Raw genomic sequence first — 20767 nt, forward strand, 5'->3', positions numbered from 1 at the left:
GAACCCCAAAATGCAAGGACAAAAGTACGCAGATCTGCTTTGAAAGAATTTGACCACTCAAGCCTTCTTTCAGTCAGAGACAAGGTTTGTTGTGTCTCTAGTAGAAGCGGGATTTTAAGAATCTTCACATTTGTCATGTCAATACAAGTGGGCCAGATTTTAAGAATCTGAGCAATTTAATAAGGGAAAGATGGGCACTTTTATACAGGAAGATTTTGGAAAAATCTGGATGAGATTAAAGAGTGGCAAGTAGCCTAGGGTAGGGCCAGGTACAGATAATGAGGGCCACAATGAAAGGGTAGAAGGATTATTGACTGGGAAAGGCCAGGTGCCTCAGGCAAATGCCAGAGATCTGGATTCAGGGGCTGGGTTGTGTGAGAAAGTTTCAGGACCTTTTAGGGGTCTAGGTCCCATCCCCTTCACTACCAGTGTCCCACCTCCAGGACAATTAGCAAATGAGAATCATTTAGTACATCATTGAGCAACCTTTAGAAAGAGGTGTTTTCTGAGGTTGTACAATAAGAAAAGTTGGAATAAAACATCCCCAAAAATCTATATCATGCTCTCCTCAAACTGCCTACAGAGTTCAGTGGAAAATGGACTCAAATTTAGACAGCAGATATGGCAAAGGGTTAACATACATCCTAATTACTAGAAGCCATTTTGTTCCCATTTATAGGGTATGTAAGAAGTTCCTATTTAGCATAGTGTTGACTTTTTGTTTGGCTCCTTATACAGCTATGAATCTAGTCTCCTTGGTTGCAGATGATGCCACTAACTGACTCAGACACTATGGGAATATAAGAAGTTAAACATTTTTCAAACCCTTAGAAGCTGACAGGTCCTCCTCTAGTTAAAGGTGGTTCCTTCTTAGGAGATTCAGCTAAAACTCCACACTCACTTCATTCTCTCAAATGAATACTTTCATAATTCCTTAATAATTTCTAGATGTTACCTCCACCCCCTTCTCTACCAGAGCGTACCAACTTTCCCAGCCTATTAGAACAGACTTCCTGCCTCGCATTATTTAACTTTATCCAAAGGAGTTATATCACACTTAATAAGGTCTTTTGATTGATTAATTAATAGATTTTCTCACCTTGTTAGGATGTCAGAGCTAAAACAGAATGGAGTGGCTTCCACATTATCCTCACATTGAGCAAGGAAATGGAGCCAAAAGAGGAGACATTAGAAGTGGCAGAGAATGATTTGAATAATACTTTCTCCCTGCCCTTATGAAGTTTGTAGCTTAACAGGGTGATGGGACTTGAGCACAGGGAATCACAATGATACTTGAAAAATGCCTTAGGATGGTGCTGTTTGTCCTTTGTTAGGACTGTGACATCAGGGAGATGATGTTATGATATGCAAGTGAATTGGATTTCAGTGAGGGAGGGCTATGCAAAGTCACCAGACTCACTTTCTCCTCCAGAGCCATCTGGGTCCAGTGGCCAGATATAAGATCAGGACAACTGGAGACTCCTTCCTTCCTTCCTTCCTTCCTTCCTTCCTTCCTTCCTTCCTTCCTGTGTCTGTTCTTTGTTTTTCTGCCCACATAGGGTATCAGGTACTCTGACCAAAGGGAATGTATATTTTAATCTCTGAAACTTTTTTTTTTTTAAGACCAGCCTTAGCCCCAAATTACTCTGATTTTCAATGATTGGGCAACATTAGGTCCCTGGCCAAGACCTTCCTGGTCATTGCTTGGGCCCAGATTGGCTCAGAATCAATGTAAGTAGCAATTGTTTCTGGTTTGGCCAGAAACCCTCAGGGTCTTCCCGTCCTAGATTTTTTTTTTGAAGAGGCCATTTTTTGCCTCATTTCTTATTAAGCCATTATCACTGAATGGCCATTACCTCAGTCAAACTGAGACCCGTTTAACACCTTAGGGAGGTGAAACACAAAATTAAGTTAGGTGACACAGCTGATAGAGCACCAGCCCTGAAGTCAGGAGTACCTGAGTTCAAATCCGGCCTCAGACACATAACACTCACTAGCTATATGACTCTGGGCAAGTCACTTAATCCCAATTGCCTCACCAAAAAAAAAAGGGCCAAAAAAATCCTTACCAACAAGAGTAACTAGGGAAGGAGGTTACAGGAGAAAAGGTTAAATGCTACTAATTTCTGGCCTAGTAGATTGTTAAAATTGTTTTGTTTTGTTTTGTTTTGTTTTAAGGAGATGTAAATGTTGCATTTTTTTAAATTATTTTTCATGTTTCTTCTCCCCATGCAGGGGGAAAGGAATAAATTACTGACTATGTTCCCTTCCTTGATCAAGCCTCTTCCCAGATAAGGGACATTAAAAAAAAAGGTAGAATTAAAGTCTGTCGCATTGTTTATAGATCAGTTCTATTCTAATGCTTTTAGCTTGGATCCAATGCAAAATACATGCCCAGAAAAGATTTCCCTATAAAAATGCCTTACTGTTCAGTCATGGGGTATTCTAGACTGTAATAAAGAAATAGACAGTGAATGATCGATTGACTCAAGAAAAAATTAAGGAGTATCTGAAGGGGGCTGAAAAGTAACAATTGTTTGAGACATGGTAATGTTTGATTGAATTAAAATTAGTTATTTAATTGGTCTGGGCTACCTCACTGTGGCAAAGTAAAGGATTATGTGGAAAAAAAAAAGTAACAGGAGAGGCAATGTCACTTCCCCTCTCCCACAAATACAAAGAATAGAGTGGCAAATCAGCAAGGAAGCTTGAACTTCTTTAATTAGGGTACAAGTCTAGGCTTTGCTCCTACCTCTCTGAATTAAATGTTTGAAACCAATAGGAAAGCTTAGGAAGTAGTGGACCAAACGGCTAGAGCATAGGGAAGAATAGAATTCTGGGTATTTGTCTTAAGTTTGGATGTTGTACTAGCAATTTAAATAAATAGCAATCTGTATGTGTGTATGTATATATACACAGATATGTGTGTATGTATATGTGTGTATATATAATAAACACAGATGAATATGTGTATATCTATGTGTGTATGTATGTACACACATACATATACGTATATATGTGTATGTGTATAATATATACACATATATACATACATATATACACATACATGCACACACATATATGATTGAGTACTTTATAAAAGCCCTGCATACTTCATTTGTCTGATCTGTTGCCCCTGGGGCCATGTTAAAACTGATGTCTTTTCATCAGAATCATATTCTTTGGAGGAATAGGTCTCTGATCACAAATGCAATTTAAGAAATCACTTAAGAGCAACTGGAGAAAGTTTTCAATATATATGAAAAGTCAAATTAAACATTTTTTTCATGAAAGATAGCAGTTATATTGAAGCCTAGAAATTATTTGAGCAGTATTGTGTAAAATTCTTATGAATAGTGCTTTCATATACCACTTAGAGTTTGTTTCTTTCATAAATTATTAAAGCTTGAAATTGCACAAGGACTTTTTAAAAATCCCAGTTATAGAATGAGTAACCTTTGTTAACAGGCTGACAGTTCAGATACACATACGTACATATATATGTATATGTTTATATCTATATATATTGTATCCACTTATTTCAGGGAAAAAAGGTATAGTAGAAGGGCAAAAAAGTTCTGGGTGACTTTAGCTCTATCAGGTCTTAATTTTCTGTAAATATTGCATAGAAATATTTTATTATCAGGCACAAAGAATATTTAATAATGACCTTAGTGATGGTGTTAATACATCTATTAAGCATTTTGTCAATAAATGATTGTCAGTGAGCTCCACAATGTGCCAGGGTATCACGGCATCTTTAGACTCAGTTTTTATGTGCCATTTTTTTTTTATTAGAGCCCATACTGAGTGCTACTATGCAGGTTTCTTCACCTACATGAGACTCACATTCCTCATCTATAATGTGAGATCTATAATATAAGTTCTCTTTTAGCTCTAACTTAATCTTCAGGCATTCTATGAATTGTTTAGAATATGGCAGCCACAAAACTGTTGGGAGACCGTAATATTTCTCCTCCTCTAGCATTATGGAAGCTCCCAATGAGACTTTAGAATTCCCAAACTTTACCAGGATTTCCCAGGAATTCAGAGGACAGGGATTTTACGCTATAGTTCATTAGCGTGTTATAAAGTAGTCCCATGACTTCATCCATGAAAGGATAAAATTCCTCTCTAGACAATTGTCCTTGTTGGCTATATTGACTTTTTCACTCTGTGTACATGTTTGGAACTACCATCAGTCCCCTTTCTACTTCTCTGTTTTCTAATTTTTTTTTTGTTTGTTTTTGGTTTTGTTTCTGAGGACATTTGGAAACTCATTAATTAGGTTGGTTGTCCTACAAGAGGGCAATTGTAGTATTGACTGATTTCAATTCTAGGGGAAATCCACATATTCATTCACACTATTCTTTTAAGTCTTTATCATTGCATTAAATAACTTCAACTTAAGTATTCTTATCAGTGAAACTTTTGTCATTTCATTAATTCCTGATGTATCTAATGTATCTGTATCTTCCAGCTCCCATTACTTCTATCACTTTTCCCCAAACTTTCATTACAACTCCCCAGACTTCCATTACTTTTAGGTTTCTTTTTGTTTCTTTTTTGATAATACACTACTAAGTTGTGCTATCCTATTCATTTAAGTCTATCATCAGCTTAAAATACTACAAAAGAAAGGGCTGGCATATTTACTGCACATATACCATAATTACTAAGCATTGCATGTTCTCCTCCATGAAGCTTCAAGGTTCAGGATGGGAGATGACACTTTTAGAGTTAGTAAAGTCTTAATTTTTCTCCTACCCTCCATTAGATTTTAAACTCTTTGGAAATATAGTCAGCGTCATATCTCACTGAACACAGTGGGCACTGAATAAATGTTTTATGCATTGTTATGACCACTTGTAATTAGTTGACTTAAAAATTGTGTGCGTTTTTACTGTTTTATTTTCCTGTTTCAGTTACCCAAATGAAAGACCTGAATTTCAGAAGTCATGTAGGGAAGAAATAGTCCTGGACTGGTAGAAAATTAAGCTCTAATTGCACTTCAACTAAATAATAATTTTTCACATATTATTTTGATTTATATGGGAATCTTTTCCCTCACATGTATAATAAGGCAAGTGAATAAATCAACCCCTAATGTCCTTCAATGATGATGGTCTATGAACATGATTCCTTGACTCAGTTGGGAGAAATAAAAATTTTCCCACAAATGGGTAAAACACAAAAACAGATTCCATATGCAGAATTGTCCTATTCAGACATTTGAAACGAAACATGGTATAGTGGAACACTTAAATCAGAATCAGGAAAAACTGGGTTCATATTTCACCTCAAATACATTCTAGTTATTTAATCTTTGGAATATCATTTGATCTCTCTGGGCCTATGTTCGTCATTTGTAAAATGAGGGGTTTGGATAAGATAGCCTCTAAATCCACAAACTTATGATTTGCAGTCCCTAAAATTGAGAATTGAACTCAACAAAAGTCTTGGAAGAATCCTCAGCAATTCATAAGTAGGAGTAGAAAATACAAAGTAGAAGTTTATGTGTACATTTGTGCAGACAAATCTTTATTTTTTTTCTTTTCTTGTAGTTTATCAACATGAAAATTCTTGTTATTAAGGATTTTCCCTAGTATTCTTTTTTTTTGATATTAGAAAAAACACATGAAAGCTTAATAGTTCATTTTCTGCTTGTGCTGAACTTAAACTTATATCAAGAAAGTATGAAAGGTATATTTCTTTTTTTTTTCCTAATGAAGATGGAATATAAAAGTTTATATCCTAGTAAGTTTGATTTGAATTCAGTTGCTGCTAGATGTAGACAGAAGACTTTAAAAAAAACTTTTTTGTAACTGGAAAAGATTGATTTTGGAAAATAGGAAATGCTACCCTTGGATCTTAAAATGAATCAAGTCAGCTTACTTCATTTGCATGCTCATGCTTAGTTTTATATTTTTTACTACATTTACTTTTAAGAGGGATGCACTGGATAAGCCACTGTGTCTTCTTTTCTGCACTTCAGCCTGCTTTTGCTATTTGATGACTATCAATAAGCCTACTACATTTTCCTCCTTCTTCTCTTCTTATTATAAAAAAAATATGCATACAATTGCAAGACTGGCTGTTTCCCAGCATCATAAACCCCCCAGAGATGAGCATCCAGTCTCTGTCTGAGCACACTAATCTGGCCTGCAAAGTCAATCATTTCATTTATCACCCTATATTCCAGGTTGACCTTATTCCTTTTCACTTTTCCACTGGGCTGATTTCAATTTTGTTTCACAGCAGTGCGAAACATTTACTAAAAGATGGAGAATAATTACTCCAGTGAATAGAATTTATCTCATGCTGGAAATGTCTAGCTTAACATCAAGAAGTATGGGGAATGGTTGAGGGGGGAAAAAAAGAACATTGTTCTATCCCCTCCCTTAAAGACATTGCACATCAATAACTTCATATCTAGATTTCATGGCTTTCTCTTGTCCCACTTTTATTTTATTTTATATTTGAATTTAATTTTATGCCAGGTTCTCCTCTCTCACACAGACCAAAAATACAGCAGTCACTCATGGCTCCATCCCACTATTGGCAGGCTTGGGGGCTTTGAACTGCTTCAGTTCTCTACCTGAGCTGTTTCACCCTTCCTGGTGACCTAGAGTTCATCATATTGGTGCTGGACTTAGTGTGGATAGATTCTCAATAGGGTTAGCTTATTGCCACTCAGAAATCTCAGCTCAAGTGATAAAAACCTCAGCATCCATTGTAGTAGTAGAGATTACAGGTGTACACAACCCTGCCCAGCTGCCCCACTTTCTAAGAAATGTCAAATTAGTTTCTTTTCTGTGTTTTCTAATCTTCCTTGTCAAATGGACAAATGTCTCCAATTTTATTTGGGCATGGGTTTTGTTAAACTGGCTTTAATATACCAATTGATACCATAAAAACAAAAATAACAATGACAACAAAAACTTTGGTGCCTCATCTAGTTGTCTTTTCTCCTCATCCCTGCAAGCCTATATATTAATGCACCAAAACATTTAATGAAGATTTTACTGCATCTTATACTTTCAAAAACTTCGCTCTTTCTTTGAATATTTAAATTGAAATAGAAAAATAATCAGGGAGCTATTTCTTCATCATTTAAAAGGTTCTCAAGCATTGTTTATTGTAAACAAATTTGACAAATCATTCTCTCCCTTCATGATTATGTTGCAGTCATAAAACATGTTCAAGAAATGTGAAAAGGATCACTGGTATTTTAAAGTAATAACCATTATAGTATCTATTAGTGCAAAATTATAGGCAACTAGGGGCTTCCTTCCTGTTTTGTTTTAAAAAAGAGATCTAGCCCTTAAATAGTTTTTGTTTTTTACACTGCTGAGATCATAGAATATCAGAACTTGAAGTGTGTTACCCAATTTTGTTCATTTTAGCATCTTATTGGGCATAATTTTAAATCCTGAATAGAATTTAGGTTAATCAAAATAATCTCCTTAACACTGCTTTAAATGAATTGCCTTCTAAACAGTGTTTCATAATGTGAGCATGGCACAGTTCATCATTATTCATTTTCAAGACCAGACAATGGTTCCTTGGCATAGAAAAAGAATGAATTCTGAAATAAAAAAGGAGTACTATGTGCTTTTTCTCATAGAATTTCATATGTTGTGGGAAAAAAAGAAATGCAGGCAGAAAGATAAATGAAGGTACAGTTCTGGATAAGAATGGGGCATCATAGTATGTTAGAGCTGGAATGGAACTTAGAGATCATTATAATCCCCTTATTTTACTGAAACTGATGCTTAGAGAAAGAAAGTGACGTGGCTAAGGTCACACAGTTAGTAGCAGACAAAATAATTTGAACCCAGATTTTGACCCCAAATCTTTCCATTGTACTACCTTGCTCTATTATAAAACTAAATAAACATTGATATTAATGACACATAACAGCAATGCAAGGAATTGTACCAATTTGTTTGAATTCTAGAACAAAAAACACTTTCAATGAGTTCATATATACACATATGTATATGCATATGCAGGTGTGCATGTATATATTTGTGAGTGTGTCTATATGTATTTATATTTGGACTGGACCTATGATTTCATTGGTTTAGGTATCTCCTCAGGAAGAACTTCCTTTACCAATGAGAGTCAGTAAAGCTTCTCTACAACTTATAGGGTAAGAGTTGCCTGGAGTCACTAACAGGTTCAGTGATTTGCTTGGGATCAACTAGGCAATATACATTGGAATGAAACTTGAATTTGGGTCTTTGTGACTATGAAACAAGCTTTCAATTCAATTCAATTCAATATTCCAAGGTGCCTCTTGTGGGTGTGTCTGCCATTAAAAGGCAGACGTGCACACTTTCACATATATACACACACATACATACACATTCACCTAGTGGAAAGATAATTCATTGGAATCAAAGAGACTTGAGTACTCACCTAGATCTGCTACTATCTGAGTGGTGTTGGGCAAGGACTTTAAATGCTCTTTGCTATAAGTAACATGTTTTATATACTAGGGATTACAGTGCTTATCTCACAGGATTGTTATGAAGTTAAAATGAGATAATGAAAGGAAAAATATTTTGAAAAAATTGATGTATGATATGCATATAAAGTAAAATTATTTAATGTTTTTCTATGTTCACTTTAAATTCATTTAAAATACATTGCCATTTAAGATGAAAATAATATTATTTTTCCTTTTTTGGAAAAAACACCACCACCACTTTTTAGCTGTTCCACGTACAAGTGATACACAATGCAGCTCTGTCCCAGAACCTAGATATGGAAGGAGAATTGGCTCTGAATTTTCAGCCGGTTCAATTGTTCGATTTGAGTGCAATCCTGGATATCTACTTCAAGGCTCCAAAGCAATCCGGTGCCAATCAGTGCCTAATGCATTAGCTCAGTGGAATGACACAATACCAAACTGTGTAGGTAAGCAATTGTTGGCTGGGTTTAATAGTGCACAAGAGCCCTAAATCACAATTGGACAGCAGTTTCAGAAAGTAGTTTTTCCTTAGACCTATATATTCATTTGCCATCAATTAATAATGGTCATGTCCAATTTAAAAGGGTAATTTGTCATGTCAGAAGTAATTGAGTACCAGCTGGAGGGTAGGAAATATGCTGTTTCTTATAATAACCCATTAAATGAACAAGTATGATGCATGTTCCCCCGCCCCCTTGCATATTTAGTAACTATGTGACCAATTTTAAAACTATATAGTACATAATTCTAGGGTTTTTTGAAAAGTAATATGTTGATAGATCTCTTCTGTGTTGTTCCTTTAATAAATTATTGCTGATGAATTATTAAAAAGTCATATGCTAATTCTGAGCAAATAACAATGGTACTATTAGTTGTAGTTTATTTGCTTCACTTTATGTAAGAGCCTTTGGTAGAATTATGCTTAGTCCTTTGAATTCATTTGTGTATTTTAAGAGTATTTCCTTTCTGGTCTTGCTCATAAATTCCATTAATATCAAATAAGATATCAAGTACTTAAACCATGTTAGATTAATTATTTTAAACAGCACTCTTTTCAGTCATATCACTGTTCTTTACAGACCATCCTAATTAGTTGTCCTAATAATTTTTGCCTATATATTAAACATAACTGAGCAAATATCATCAGCTGATTTTTAAAAATTAAGAAAATGTGGCTGAATTTGTACATTGATTAAAACTTGCCAAATGTGGATGGTCACCACATGTTTGAAAACCCTCTTAGAAGTGGATCATATCATCAGAAATCAAAACAATACGTCACATTCTACTTTATGTTCACAAACTATGTGCTTAAATGTAATTATGCTTTCTAGTTCCCTGCAGTGGCAATTTCACACAAAGGAGAGGCACTATCCTCTCCCCTGGTTATCCTGAGCCATATGGCAATAACTTGAACTGCATATGGAAGATCATAGTCATGGAAGGATCAGGAATCCAGGCAAGTCCCTGTCCTGTAAAATGTGTAATGATTGGCCTCAGGACTTTGAAGTAGTTTATTGATATCTTTTTATTTTAAATTTGTGGCAAATAATTTGTTTACTAGTGGTTTTGTTGATGGCTTCTAATCCTCCTTTATAGCTCAGAAAAATAAAGCAAAGGAAGGTCAAATCTATCAGTTATTATATTTTTCTGAAATTTATTATGTCTATATACTTATAGACCTCTGGCTACCTTTATATAAGTCTCTCCATCTCTCTATCTCTCACTTGAATCTAACTTTGGTTACTTTATTTTATATTAATTTGCTATTATGATTTTATGTCATTTTAATTCATTATAACTATATCTATATCTATATTTACAGCTATATTTTATACATGTCCATCTTTGGTTAGTTTATTTGGTGTTATTTTACTGCATAATTTCATGATATTTTAATTCATTATATCTACATCTATATATAAATCTATATATACATTTTCATGAACAATTCCATTGTGTTCATTCTTGGTGCCTTTCTCTGGCATTATTTTTATGGTATTTGTATCTATGTATAGTCAATATCTATACTTTATTTTTCATGTATCTCTCCTTGATTAGGGTTATTTTAATATGTTATATCTATTATCTTTATCTCCATCTGTTTCTATTACTTTCTACTGTTACAGTTCATTTTTTCATTCATGGTTAATTTCTTTGGTATTATTTTATATTGTATTCCTCTTTATTTCATTTAGAATATTTATGTAATTAACATTAGTCCTTAAATTAAAAAAAATTAGTTAACCTAATGTCATTATGTTCCAGATTCAAGTAATCAGCTTTGCCACAGAACAAAACTGGGATTCCCTCGAAATCTATGATGGTGCAGATATGACTGCACCAAGACTTGGAAGTTTTTCAGGTAATAAAACTATTAATTCTTATTCCATAGAACTCAAATTAAACTTTCTGAACAACTGTAAAAACAGCTATGGTACACCCAAAAAGACTTGTTAAAATTTGTTTAAATTTTTGCAGTTCTTTTTGCCTGTATTAATTTGGGGTTTTTAATTGCACAAATACAATCCATTATTTGTATTCATATTAATGAATTTTATCAGCTTATATTTGATATGAAGTTAATGCTAAGCATTTACCTGAGAAATTATTGTTTAATGTACATCAAAATGCCCTATCAAATCAAATAAAAAACACACACTTGTATGAACAGATATTCAGTTTTGTGCTTATTTTCATTGAAATTGTCAATTTTCCTATTTATACTTCAAGGAGGGTAGTTGATTTCCCCCCAATTTCCTAATGAAACATCAAACATAGTCCTTTTCTTGCATAGACTCAAGCATCGACTCAGGAAGTAAAGAAAGTGAGGTAGTGGAGTGGCTAATGACAGCAGCTTCTTCAGTTACTTTTGGTCACCATTCCCAAACAGTGCTGCCTCCTCCTTCCCATAACTGTGAAAATTGCTAGGATTCTTGGAGTCATTCATTGGTTTTCAGAGTATTTATAAATTTATCATTTGAGTAGGTAGCAGCTTAAATCTAATGAAGATAAGAAGATAGGGATGATCCATGTAGATTTTAGAATATTTGTTACATACATATAAACAAAAGAACATCAGATTCATTTTGGAAAAATTAAAATTAAAAAAAGAAAACCTCAAGCTATTTAGGTAAAAGCCTAAAAAATTTCCCTCTTCTCAGTTCAGAAAAACAGAAATATGTGCTTGCATATACACACACACACACACACAAACACACACACACACACACACGCACACACACACACACATACATACAAACACACAAACAGGAATAATGTCCAACCAAAAACATGTATTGTTTTAAGTAGTAGTAATAAAGAAGAAAGCACTTTTTGGCTCTGACTCATTTGCAGATTAGTCATGGGAAAAGATTGCTTTTAAATGGAAGTTTCACTTTGAATTCCATATTCTAAGCACTGATTTCAATATCACCATAAGTAGTAATTAAGTTCAATAAGTAAGGAAATGGAAACCTTATATAGCTCATATTGGGACATAGAGGAGATTTAAACTATAAGTAGATATCATTTCTCATAGGATTTGAAATGGGAAAAAAAGTCTCATACTGCATAGTGACATTGTGTGTGTGTGTATGTATGAGAATAGTTTGATTTTTAGTCCTTCAGATATAAAAACATGTTTCAATTAATAAGTGATTTGAAATTTATCTTGAGGACTCCTAAGTAGAACTGAATTCAAGTGAGGATGAGTATTAAGGTATCTCAGTTATTCAGATAAATTAATCAAACATTCAATTTTATTATTATTAGCAATATGAGCCTTACTTGAAGTTTACATTAGTAACATATATAGTTTCTCCCAAACAGATTAAAAAAAACATACATTTTAAAAATTAAGTAATACATTGAATGAAGACATTGACCTTTAAAACTCCAAAGAAATCAACAGACATGAAGACAAGAAAGTAAATAATACAATGGGAAGATCAATATCTAGAGGAAATAGTTCATTCAATTGAAAGTCAAAGAATGTCTATGCTTTGTCTAAAGACATTTTCTGTGAAAATAAGTAGTGCATGCTTGTTGAGATGGTTTTATGTTCTATATGGATGTTTAATGTACTGTTTTAATTTTTTAAAAAAATTTAAATTTTAAAATTGTGTACCTTTTGGTATTGTAATAAAAATGAAAAAGAGAAATAGAAATTCACTTCTCATCCACTAGGTTTCCAAGTCTTTTAGCATATTGTATATAGAACATGCATTCAAGAATTTCTCCAAGAATGTTTTGTTAGTACATATTTTAGACTTCCTAAGGCCATATTTGTAAACTACTTAGTTCTGGACCATTTTCATGAACATCTTATATATTTTCTCCCCATCAACTCTTTTTCCATGCTCATGTATAGAGATGTTGGGTGAGGTTGATAGGAATCTCATCACATCTTAAAAAGCTGATTGAACCAACTTACATAATGATTCAGTGACATGATCGAGGTAGTGTTTCTTAAATGGTGGTCATCATAGAATGGATTAAAGAGCAGAGTTGAGGCAAGAAGAGCCATTTGAAGGCTATTCCATGTAAGAATCAAAAATAACTCACGTTTCAATTCTGAGTGACTAGGGGGAAATGATGGGAGCATTAACAAAAATAAGGGAGGAAATCACTTTCAGAGATGGAATAAAGAGAAAAGGAAATTTGTTCTTAATTAAATTCAATAAAATTATTCAATATTTCCTCTGTGCCAGGAAGTGTGCTAGGTGTTGAGGGAGGTGTGGTATTGAATAAAATAACAGTTTTGCCCTTGAGGAGCTTATAGTAAAGTAGAGATAATGAAATAGGTACCTGTGAGAAGGAATAATGGTAGAAAAAGTAGAGAGTCAGGGGTATGTCCTGGAGAGGAATGGAGAAATGACTGGCCTGGATATTTTTCTAAAAGTGGAAAATTCTAGGAGGACCCAGCCAGTCAGAGGAAGGAGCCACAAGGGTAGAGGGTACTTCTAATATGAGAAGTCTGGAGGGGAAATAAATGTCCAGAATGAGGAAGATTCTGTGGCATGATAGAGAAAGTCCAGAGAGTCAACAATGCAGCCTCTCCCTTTTCCCTTTTCCTTGCCATTTATCAATCTGCCTTCATCATTTCCCCTCCTATCCATCCTTTCCCTTCTATTCTCACTGCCAGTACCCTAATAGAGGTGCTAAATCCCTCAGGACAGAAATATGTCATAGCCTTGCTTGCTGTCTTATTGTGATGACATGAGTTGGTGTTAGCAAAATGTTTTCTATTGAAAATGGTTATTTAAGTATCAAATACATAACTGCATTAATTTGTATGTAAAATTATAATGGTAGAGGGAATGTGAATAGTATTTTACTATTCATCTTATCAATAAACAAATATAAGAATCTGCAGAAGAAATTGTGCCCCATACTTTCCTTGTCTACTTTCCCAAAAGTGACTTAACAGGCTTCAAAATGCTATAACATGCCGTTGTCAGTTATCATAAATAGTATTATTTTTTCTTATTCAGTTTATGGTAACTTATACTGTTTTATGGCAAATTTTATTAATTTTCATCACTGAAAAATCTGCCTATAAAGTTGTTCATTCCTTGGGGGGATTATATATGGATGTATGCATACATATACATATGTGTATATATACATAAAATATATAAGTATGTATTGTGGATGTGTGTCAAGTTTTGAATAAAGATATTTGAATTATTCATAAAATTGTAAAGATACTTTACAGATTATACAATCTAACTCAGTTATTTGAGAAAGAAGACAACTAAGGGAAAGAAACCTTCAGTGATTTTGCCCATTGTCATCCAACTAATTGATTGGCAGACTCAGAATAACTCTAGTATCTTGAGTCCCATTGTTTTGTTCATGAATTTATTCATGCATTCATTCACGAAGTTCTACTATATGCCAGGTACTATGTTAGCTCTGGAGATACATAGATAAAAGCTAAACAGTACCTACCCTCAACGAGTTTATATTCTATTGGAAGAAACACTACATACACGCACACAGAAAATTAAATACAAAATAGACAACAAAATAATTTCTGGAATTAAGAGCACTAGAACCTGAAGAGATTAGGGTACTTAAGCTAAGTTTTAAAGAACAGCTAGCATGCCTAAGACAGAGCAGCCAATACAAAGGCACAGAGATAATAAAGATAATGATGTTTATAGGAAACAGCATGATGTCAGTATTGCTGAAATGTATACAGAGTGTTTGAAGCAGAGTCATGGGGAATAAACCTGGAGCCAACTGTGAACAATTTTAAATGCCAAACAAAGAATTTTGAATTGGATACTAGGGTTCATAGCTAGAAGGAATCAGTGTACCTAGTTGAACAAAGAAGTGAAAAGACCCCATCTTCTTTAAGAATATTAAGTTGGTGGCTACACGGTAGATAATGGAGAGAAAAGGAAGACTGGACACATTCCAATTAGGAGAATATTTCAATAGTCTCAATGAAAGGCAGTAAGGGACCAAAGTATGGTAGTTATGTTACAAATGGAGAGAAAGGGGTGAATGTGATAGATGTTGTGCAGGTAGAATTATTCCCATGCTCCTGGCACTAAACCATGCTGCTTCTCTCACAACTTGCATGTAGATAGAAATCTATTGAAAACATAGCTTTTAATAGTTATGACTTAACTACTGCTAATATCTCTAGGGGAAATACCTTTCTTTTGAATTGAGACACATGAATCTTTCTGATATGCAAGTTAACATGTAAATATTTGGTAATTTGGCAAGAAATATAAATTCACTTACTTAATTTAAGGCATATAAGAAATAATTCTTGCCTTAAAGTCTTAATCTGATGCCTCATGAAGATAACTGGGTTCTTGAAGATCATGCTGTCATCATTGAACAAGCTTGGGCAAAGCCTAGCAGACTAGAAGAACTTTACAGTCCCTATGATACTCAGCCTAGCTAAGGACTAAGAAGTTCCTCACCAAATTTGTCCACCAAAAAATTATTTTTTAACTCTCTAATTCATTAAGATCCATCACTAAATTGTTTAGATGATGGAATTAACACTAGTAGAAAAAGTGCCATTTTGTTGAAGTGTTAAGGAGAATTTATTATTTTATTTTTTTAATTATTTTATAGATATTACATAGTTATTTCATTTTTGACTTGACATTAGGATATTCTTTGAAGTAACTACCCTAAAATTCTGGGCCCATCATTGTCAATTTCTTCCAAAGAATAACTCATCTCTATCAATTAATTGAGTTGTACTTCTTTATTAAAGTTAAAGGATTATTTTAATGAGACTATAAAATACAATGCATTAATAAAGGTTTCTTCATTTGTGTATTAAAAGAGCCCATTTTATTGTACTTTATAATTTAAATCTTTGACTGTCCTGGGAATTTCCCTTTTTGTTATTTTCCTATTTCAAAATTTTCTTCAGTATTCTAATTTCTTTTTTTTAAAATATGACCTTAGCTCCACTGTGTCTCCTACTGATTCTTCAGCTGGTGTAACATGAGCTAGGGCATTTTAAGTGAAGAGAAAATATTCAATATAAATAAATATATACCTTCCTTTTCACACAATTTTGGTTGAAGTCATTCAGAGACCTCTATGGGAACATCATTCAGTGTTAGTCACATGGAAATAGAAAAGAGGTTACCACTCAAAAGCTATGTCCCATGAATAATACATTGGATCAACATCTTCCTGAATGACTATCCCCAGCCAGACTTCTGTGTGGTCTTGAAATGTTCTTCCTCCTGACGGCCTTGTCAAATTGACTAAATGGAAAAGGCAGACATTCAAAATGAAAAAAGAAACCAAAGTAGAGAATAAACCATATAAGTAATAAGCATTCATGTTGTATTTGTATGATTTTGAATGTTCAGCAAGTTCTCTATGTCATGGTACATTAAGAAAGCATTCAGTGGAGAAATAAAAAGGTAACTTTGTTTTGAAAATACCTGTTTTATATACTTTGTTTAAAAAATACCTGATCAATCCTAGGATCAATCCTAAGATGTATTTGAGTCCAACACTTCATTTTACAAATAAAGAAATTGAGGCACAGAGTTTAAGTGATTTACCCAGGATTACAAGGTACCTCGGGGGGGATTTGAACCTAAGTCTTCCCGATTCAAAGTTCACCATCTTATCCACTATACTATGCTGGTTCATGCACGGCTCTGAATGATACAAAGCTGATTCTCTGTCCTTTTATATTTTGTTCCCCCATCATAGACTTATCTCCTTCTCATTCTTTAAGTATCAGTTTAGGGACCACTTTCTCCACAACATTTTCCTTAAGTCCCCTAAATATAAATGATCACTCCTTTCTCAGATTTCTGCTCTATTCTCTTTGATTCTTTCCTTATCTATTCATTATACTATAACTTTTTTTTAAGTTGTTGGCAGTATTTCCTTTATTTCTTCTACTAGAATATCTATATGCCCATTAAGACAGTAGTCTGCATATGACAAGTTGACAAATAATTTGTGTTTGAGGAACAGAATTAAATTGCTTTGCAGGAATAAGCATACCTTTTCAAATGTTTCACATGTTAAAAAAAAAACTTTTATAAGTGGCATGAATTGTAATTAAGGTTAAACTACTTTGTCTCTTGCAGGTACTACTGTGCCAGCATTGTTGAACAGTACCTCCAATCAACTCTATTTGCACTTTCAATCAGATATTAGTGTGGCAGCAGCTGGCTTTCACCTGGAATACAAAAGTAAGACCTGCTATCTGACCTTTCAGACTTGACCTATTGTCACTAGTTTTATAAGAAAATTGTTTTATGCTGTAAATACAAAGTCAAGCACAAAGATAATCCAAAAGCCATTTTAGAACTTGTGAAAAATCACCTCTCATTGAAATTTTGTCAGAAAAAAAAAAACACAAGGAAAATGTGTTGCCTTGTATCTTGGTGAGAAAATGTAGAAGTGTCTTAAAATAAGAATCCCTATTAAGGTAGTTAGCTTAATGATGTTATAACATCCTTGAAAAATAATTTAGCTTTATTGTGAAATCTATACATGTATTCTTATTAATACCTAAAAAAATACAGATAACCCCATGTATTAATTTGCAATTTATTTGCATAACTTTTCTATTTCTTTTCTCAAAGAACTCTTAAAAATCTGTACTAGCAAAGAACAGCAACTCCAGTGCCGATGTCTGTGTATTCTTCATTTTAATTGGAAGTGTAGGCACTGCAAAGGAGGCTCTAACCTTTTAAAAATGAATGTGAGGCTGAGTTAATAGTCTGATAAATGGGATGACAAAGGTCAAATTCACAAATCTTCTTTGATGTTTGATTATGCAGGTAAACCTTGTAAAAAGAGGAAATAAGAATTTCCAATGAGAGTGAAGTTTATTTTAGAATATGTTTTCAAGTACTAAAAATGCTTAATGTTGATATTCATCTCCCTTAATAAGCAGTTGCAAATAAGCAAATACATAGATAAGCTTTAATAAGTGATCTTTTGAATTGAGATAAACAGTTTTTAAGGATGTAAATGCATAGATGTTTCTGAAAGACTAGATTTCCAGCTGATGATAAGCATTCAGAACCAGACACAAACCACAGGAAAGTCTCACATTCTGGTTAAATTTCTCTTCTCATTGCCACCATTTGTATGCAAGTTTGGAGCAGTTTATTTAAATAGGACTGCATTAATGATTGTGAAAATAAGGCCTTGGATATTATTTACATGGGCTACATATGGAGAATTTGCTCCCCTTTTTGACACATTTTCCGAACATCTGTAGATGGCAAATTATGAAGTTCATTTCATACTAGGAGCTAACAGATGCACTCATTCATGTGGTGGTATTATGGTTGATGAATGCTCTTACCTAGTGCTCTCAAGGTGGTCCTGACTCTTCTGGCTTCTCATCTACTACCCAATGTGGAAAGATGTTATTAAAGTAATTTGTCTATAAATTTCCATAGAGATATGGGGACATTTGCTTCACCAACATAGTTATTTGTAGTTCAGTTTTATTACCAGAAAGTAGACTTATTAGAAGAGGAAAATGAGTGCATATCTCACTGAAAGAAAACAGGTCTAAGGTTTAACTCAAGGTTCTCATTTCTGTTTTTTTTCCCCTTTTGGTAGTATGTGGTGTTAATTTCTTTTTTTTCTAGTTTTTATTTTCTGACTCAAATTTCTTCATCTCTTATTTTCTAGTTGTCAAGAATGATAATTTCTATGCCTATCATTCTGAATATAAAGGCTGGAAATATGGATAATGTGAAATAATAGTAAAACTAATGTTACTGAAATCACTAGTGAAGGGGTTGTATTGTTTACATTGTAACCTGTGGAGCTTTTAATGCCTTTAATATGTTGACCTAGCACAATGCAAAACTATAGGGTGCTTAATAAATTATTGATTAATTGGCATGACTAAACAAAGCTTTTACGTCAGGGCTATAACAAGTATTTGGCTATTGGGTCTTCACTCCAACATGACAGCATGGTGGGGAGGGGCACATTTCCTCCCTGTGCCTCTCTTCTCCAGAGGATACTGTCACCACAGCAAACCACTGAACCCAGACATTGCCTTTTGGTGCTCTGCCCTCTCTTCCCAGGCCATCAGTCCCCATGTCCTTCAGGTCTCCTGAAATATTTGTCCTTAGACCATCTCCAAATTCTCATCTTTATGACACAACTTGTCCAGAAGTACCTCCCCATCTCAACCCTTAAGAGATGAAGGATTAGAATAACTTTTATCCAACTGCAGTTTTATCTACCATAAGCTACCTGTCTCCTTGCCAATACATTTGCCCCTGTAGCCTAGGTTTTTTGATGTTAGGTGCAATTAGAATCTCCTCTATTTTATTGTCACCATTTGTGACAAATAGCAAGTCAGCCTTTTCTTGAAGCACTTCAGTGAGAAAACCCATGACTTCCAGAGAAAACTCATTCTATATAAGGACAACACTATAGTAACTTTTAGAAAGTTTTGTCCCTAACTGAAAGCTAAATCTATCTCTTTGAAACATCTATGGTGGCTTGGTGCCTGTATATTGACTGATAGATTGATTGTTTCTAGTTCTACCCCTTGCAGACAAGCCAAACAAGTCTAATTCCTCTTCTGGGAAATGACCTTATAAATACTTGAAGAGAGGTATCATCCTTGCTATGACAGTTGACTTTTCCTTTCTGAGATTCTGCTTTCAAAACTTGAAAATGAGCCCAATATTGGCCCTCAAATTAGCCTTCATTTTCTCTGTACACACACACACACACACACACACACACTCACACGAGAGAGAGAGAGACAGAAATATATCTTTTCTCTGATATGTGTATGTTGTGTCATATAAAAAGTGGGAAAGACAAAATTTCTGGGTAAATAATCATTTTGTTAACAATGCTAGCATATTATTAATTTAAGGTCTCAAATGCCAAAGACCAATCATGGAACCCACTCAATGCTTATATGCCCTTGGAAGAGTGGGTGTTCCTGAGAATGGCAATTGACTCTTATTGGTTAATAAGTAATGAAAGAAAAAAATTATTATAGTGAAAGGTAGACACCTTCTAATGAGGGGCTGGGGCATGTGACTTTGATCATGTCATTTACTTCCAAATCTTGCCCAGCATTGGGCAATTTAACCAAAAAATTTATCCCTACCCAAATCTGAGTAGTACATAATGGGGCAGGAATTCACTTAGACAAGATAGTTTAGGTGAGATAAATTTTTGGCAGAGATCAGTAATGCCCTTCAAAGGCTGGGCTTTAAATAAGGAAATAGGACAAGGAAAAAACCTGGATCTCCTCCATAATTGCTTATTAATAATCATTTCTGTCTATATATGTAAATACATATGCATAAGCAAGAAACATATATGTATATTTATATGCATGCATATGCTTACATGTGTATATATTGTTTCTTCCACTATGTTCCTTGAGGGTAAGGGATGTTTTGACTCAAATAACTAGTAGCTAAAACATTGCCTGGCCCTTAGTAGGTATTTACTAAATATTTATTCATAATATTAGGGTAAGAACCAATTTAATTAATCACCAACATACTATTTAATATTAATAGCAATACTTTTATCAGGTGAGAACACTACTATTGAATGAATCAAAGCATTAAATTAAATGTGAAGTGTCTTTGATACATTTGGGAAAATTAAAAGTCATTGTATGAAATGAAATGATATTACATAGGAAATGTATTAGAATTGATTGAGGATTCTGCTTCTGGGAGCCAAAATGGCAGAGTAAGCACTAAATCTCTGTAACTCATCCATATTTACCTCCAAACAACCATAAAATAGTGCCTCAAAACA

General features: G+C 33.9%; 1 protein-coding gene across 1 annotated transcript in view; it reads left to right on the forward strand.

Moving 5' to 3' along the window:
* CSMD1 (CUB and Sushi multiple domains 1) overlaps positions 1 to 20767 on the forward strand; it is a 2488924-nt gene that overhangs the window by 2107087 nt on the left and 361070 nt on the right. Inside the window, exons 34-37 of the mRNA XM_027840340.1 lie at positions 8722 to 8925; positions 9814 to 9938; positions 10748 to 10844; positions 17080 to 17184. Coding sequence (XP_027696141.1) covers positions 8722 to 8925; positions 9814 to 9938; positions 10748 to 10844; positions 17080 to 17184 — 531 coding nt within the window. The remainder of the gene's footprint in view (positions 1 to 8721; positions 8926 to 9813; positions 9939 to 10747; positions 10845 to 17079; positions 17185 to 20767) is intronic.

Source organism: Vombatus ursinus, unplaced genomic scaffold (genome assembly GCF_900497805.2).
Source record: "Vombatus ursinus unplaced genomic scaffold, bare-nosed wombat genome assembly UNPS02014841.1, whole genome shotgun sequence".
Classification (NCBI taxonomy): domain Eukaryota; kingdom Metazoa; phylum Chordata; class Mammalia; order Diprotodontia; family Vombatidae; genus Vombatus; species Vombatus ursinus.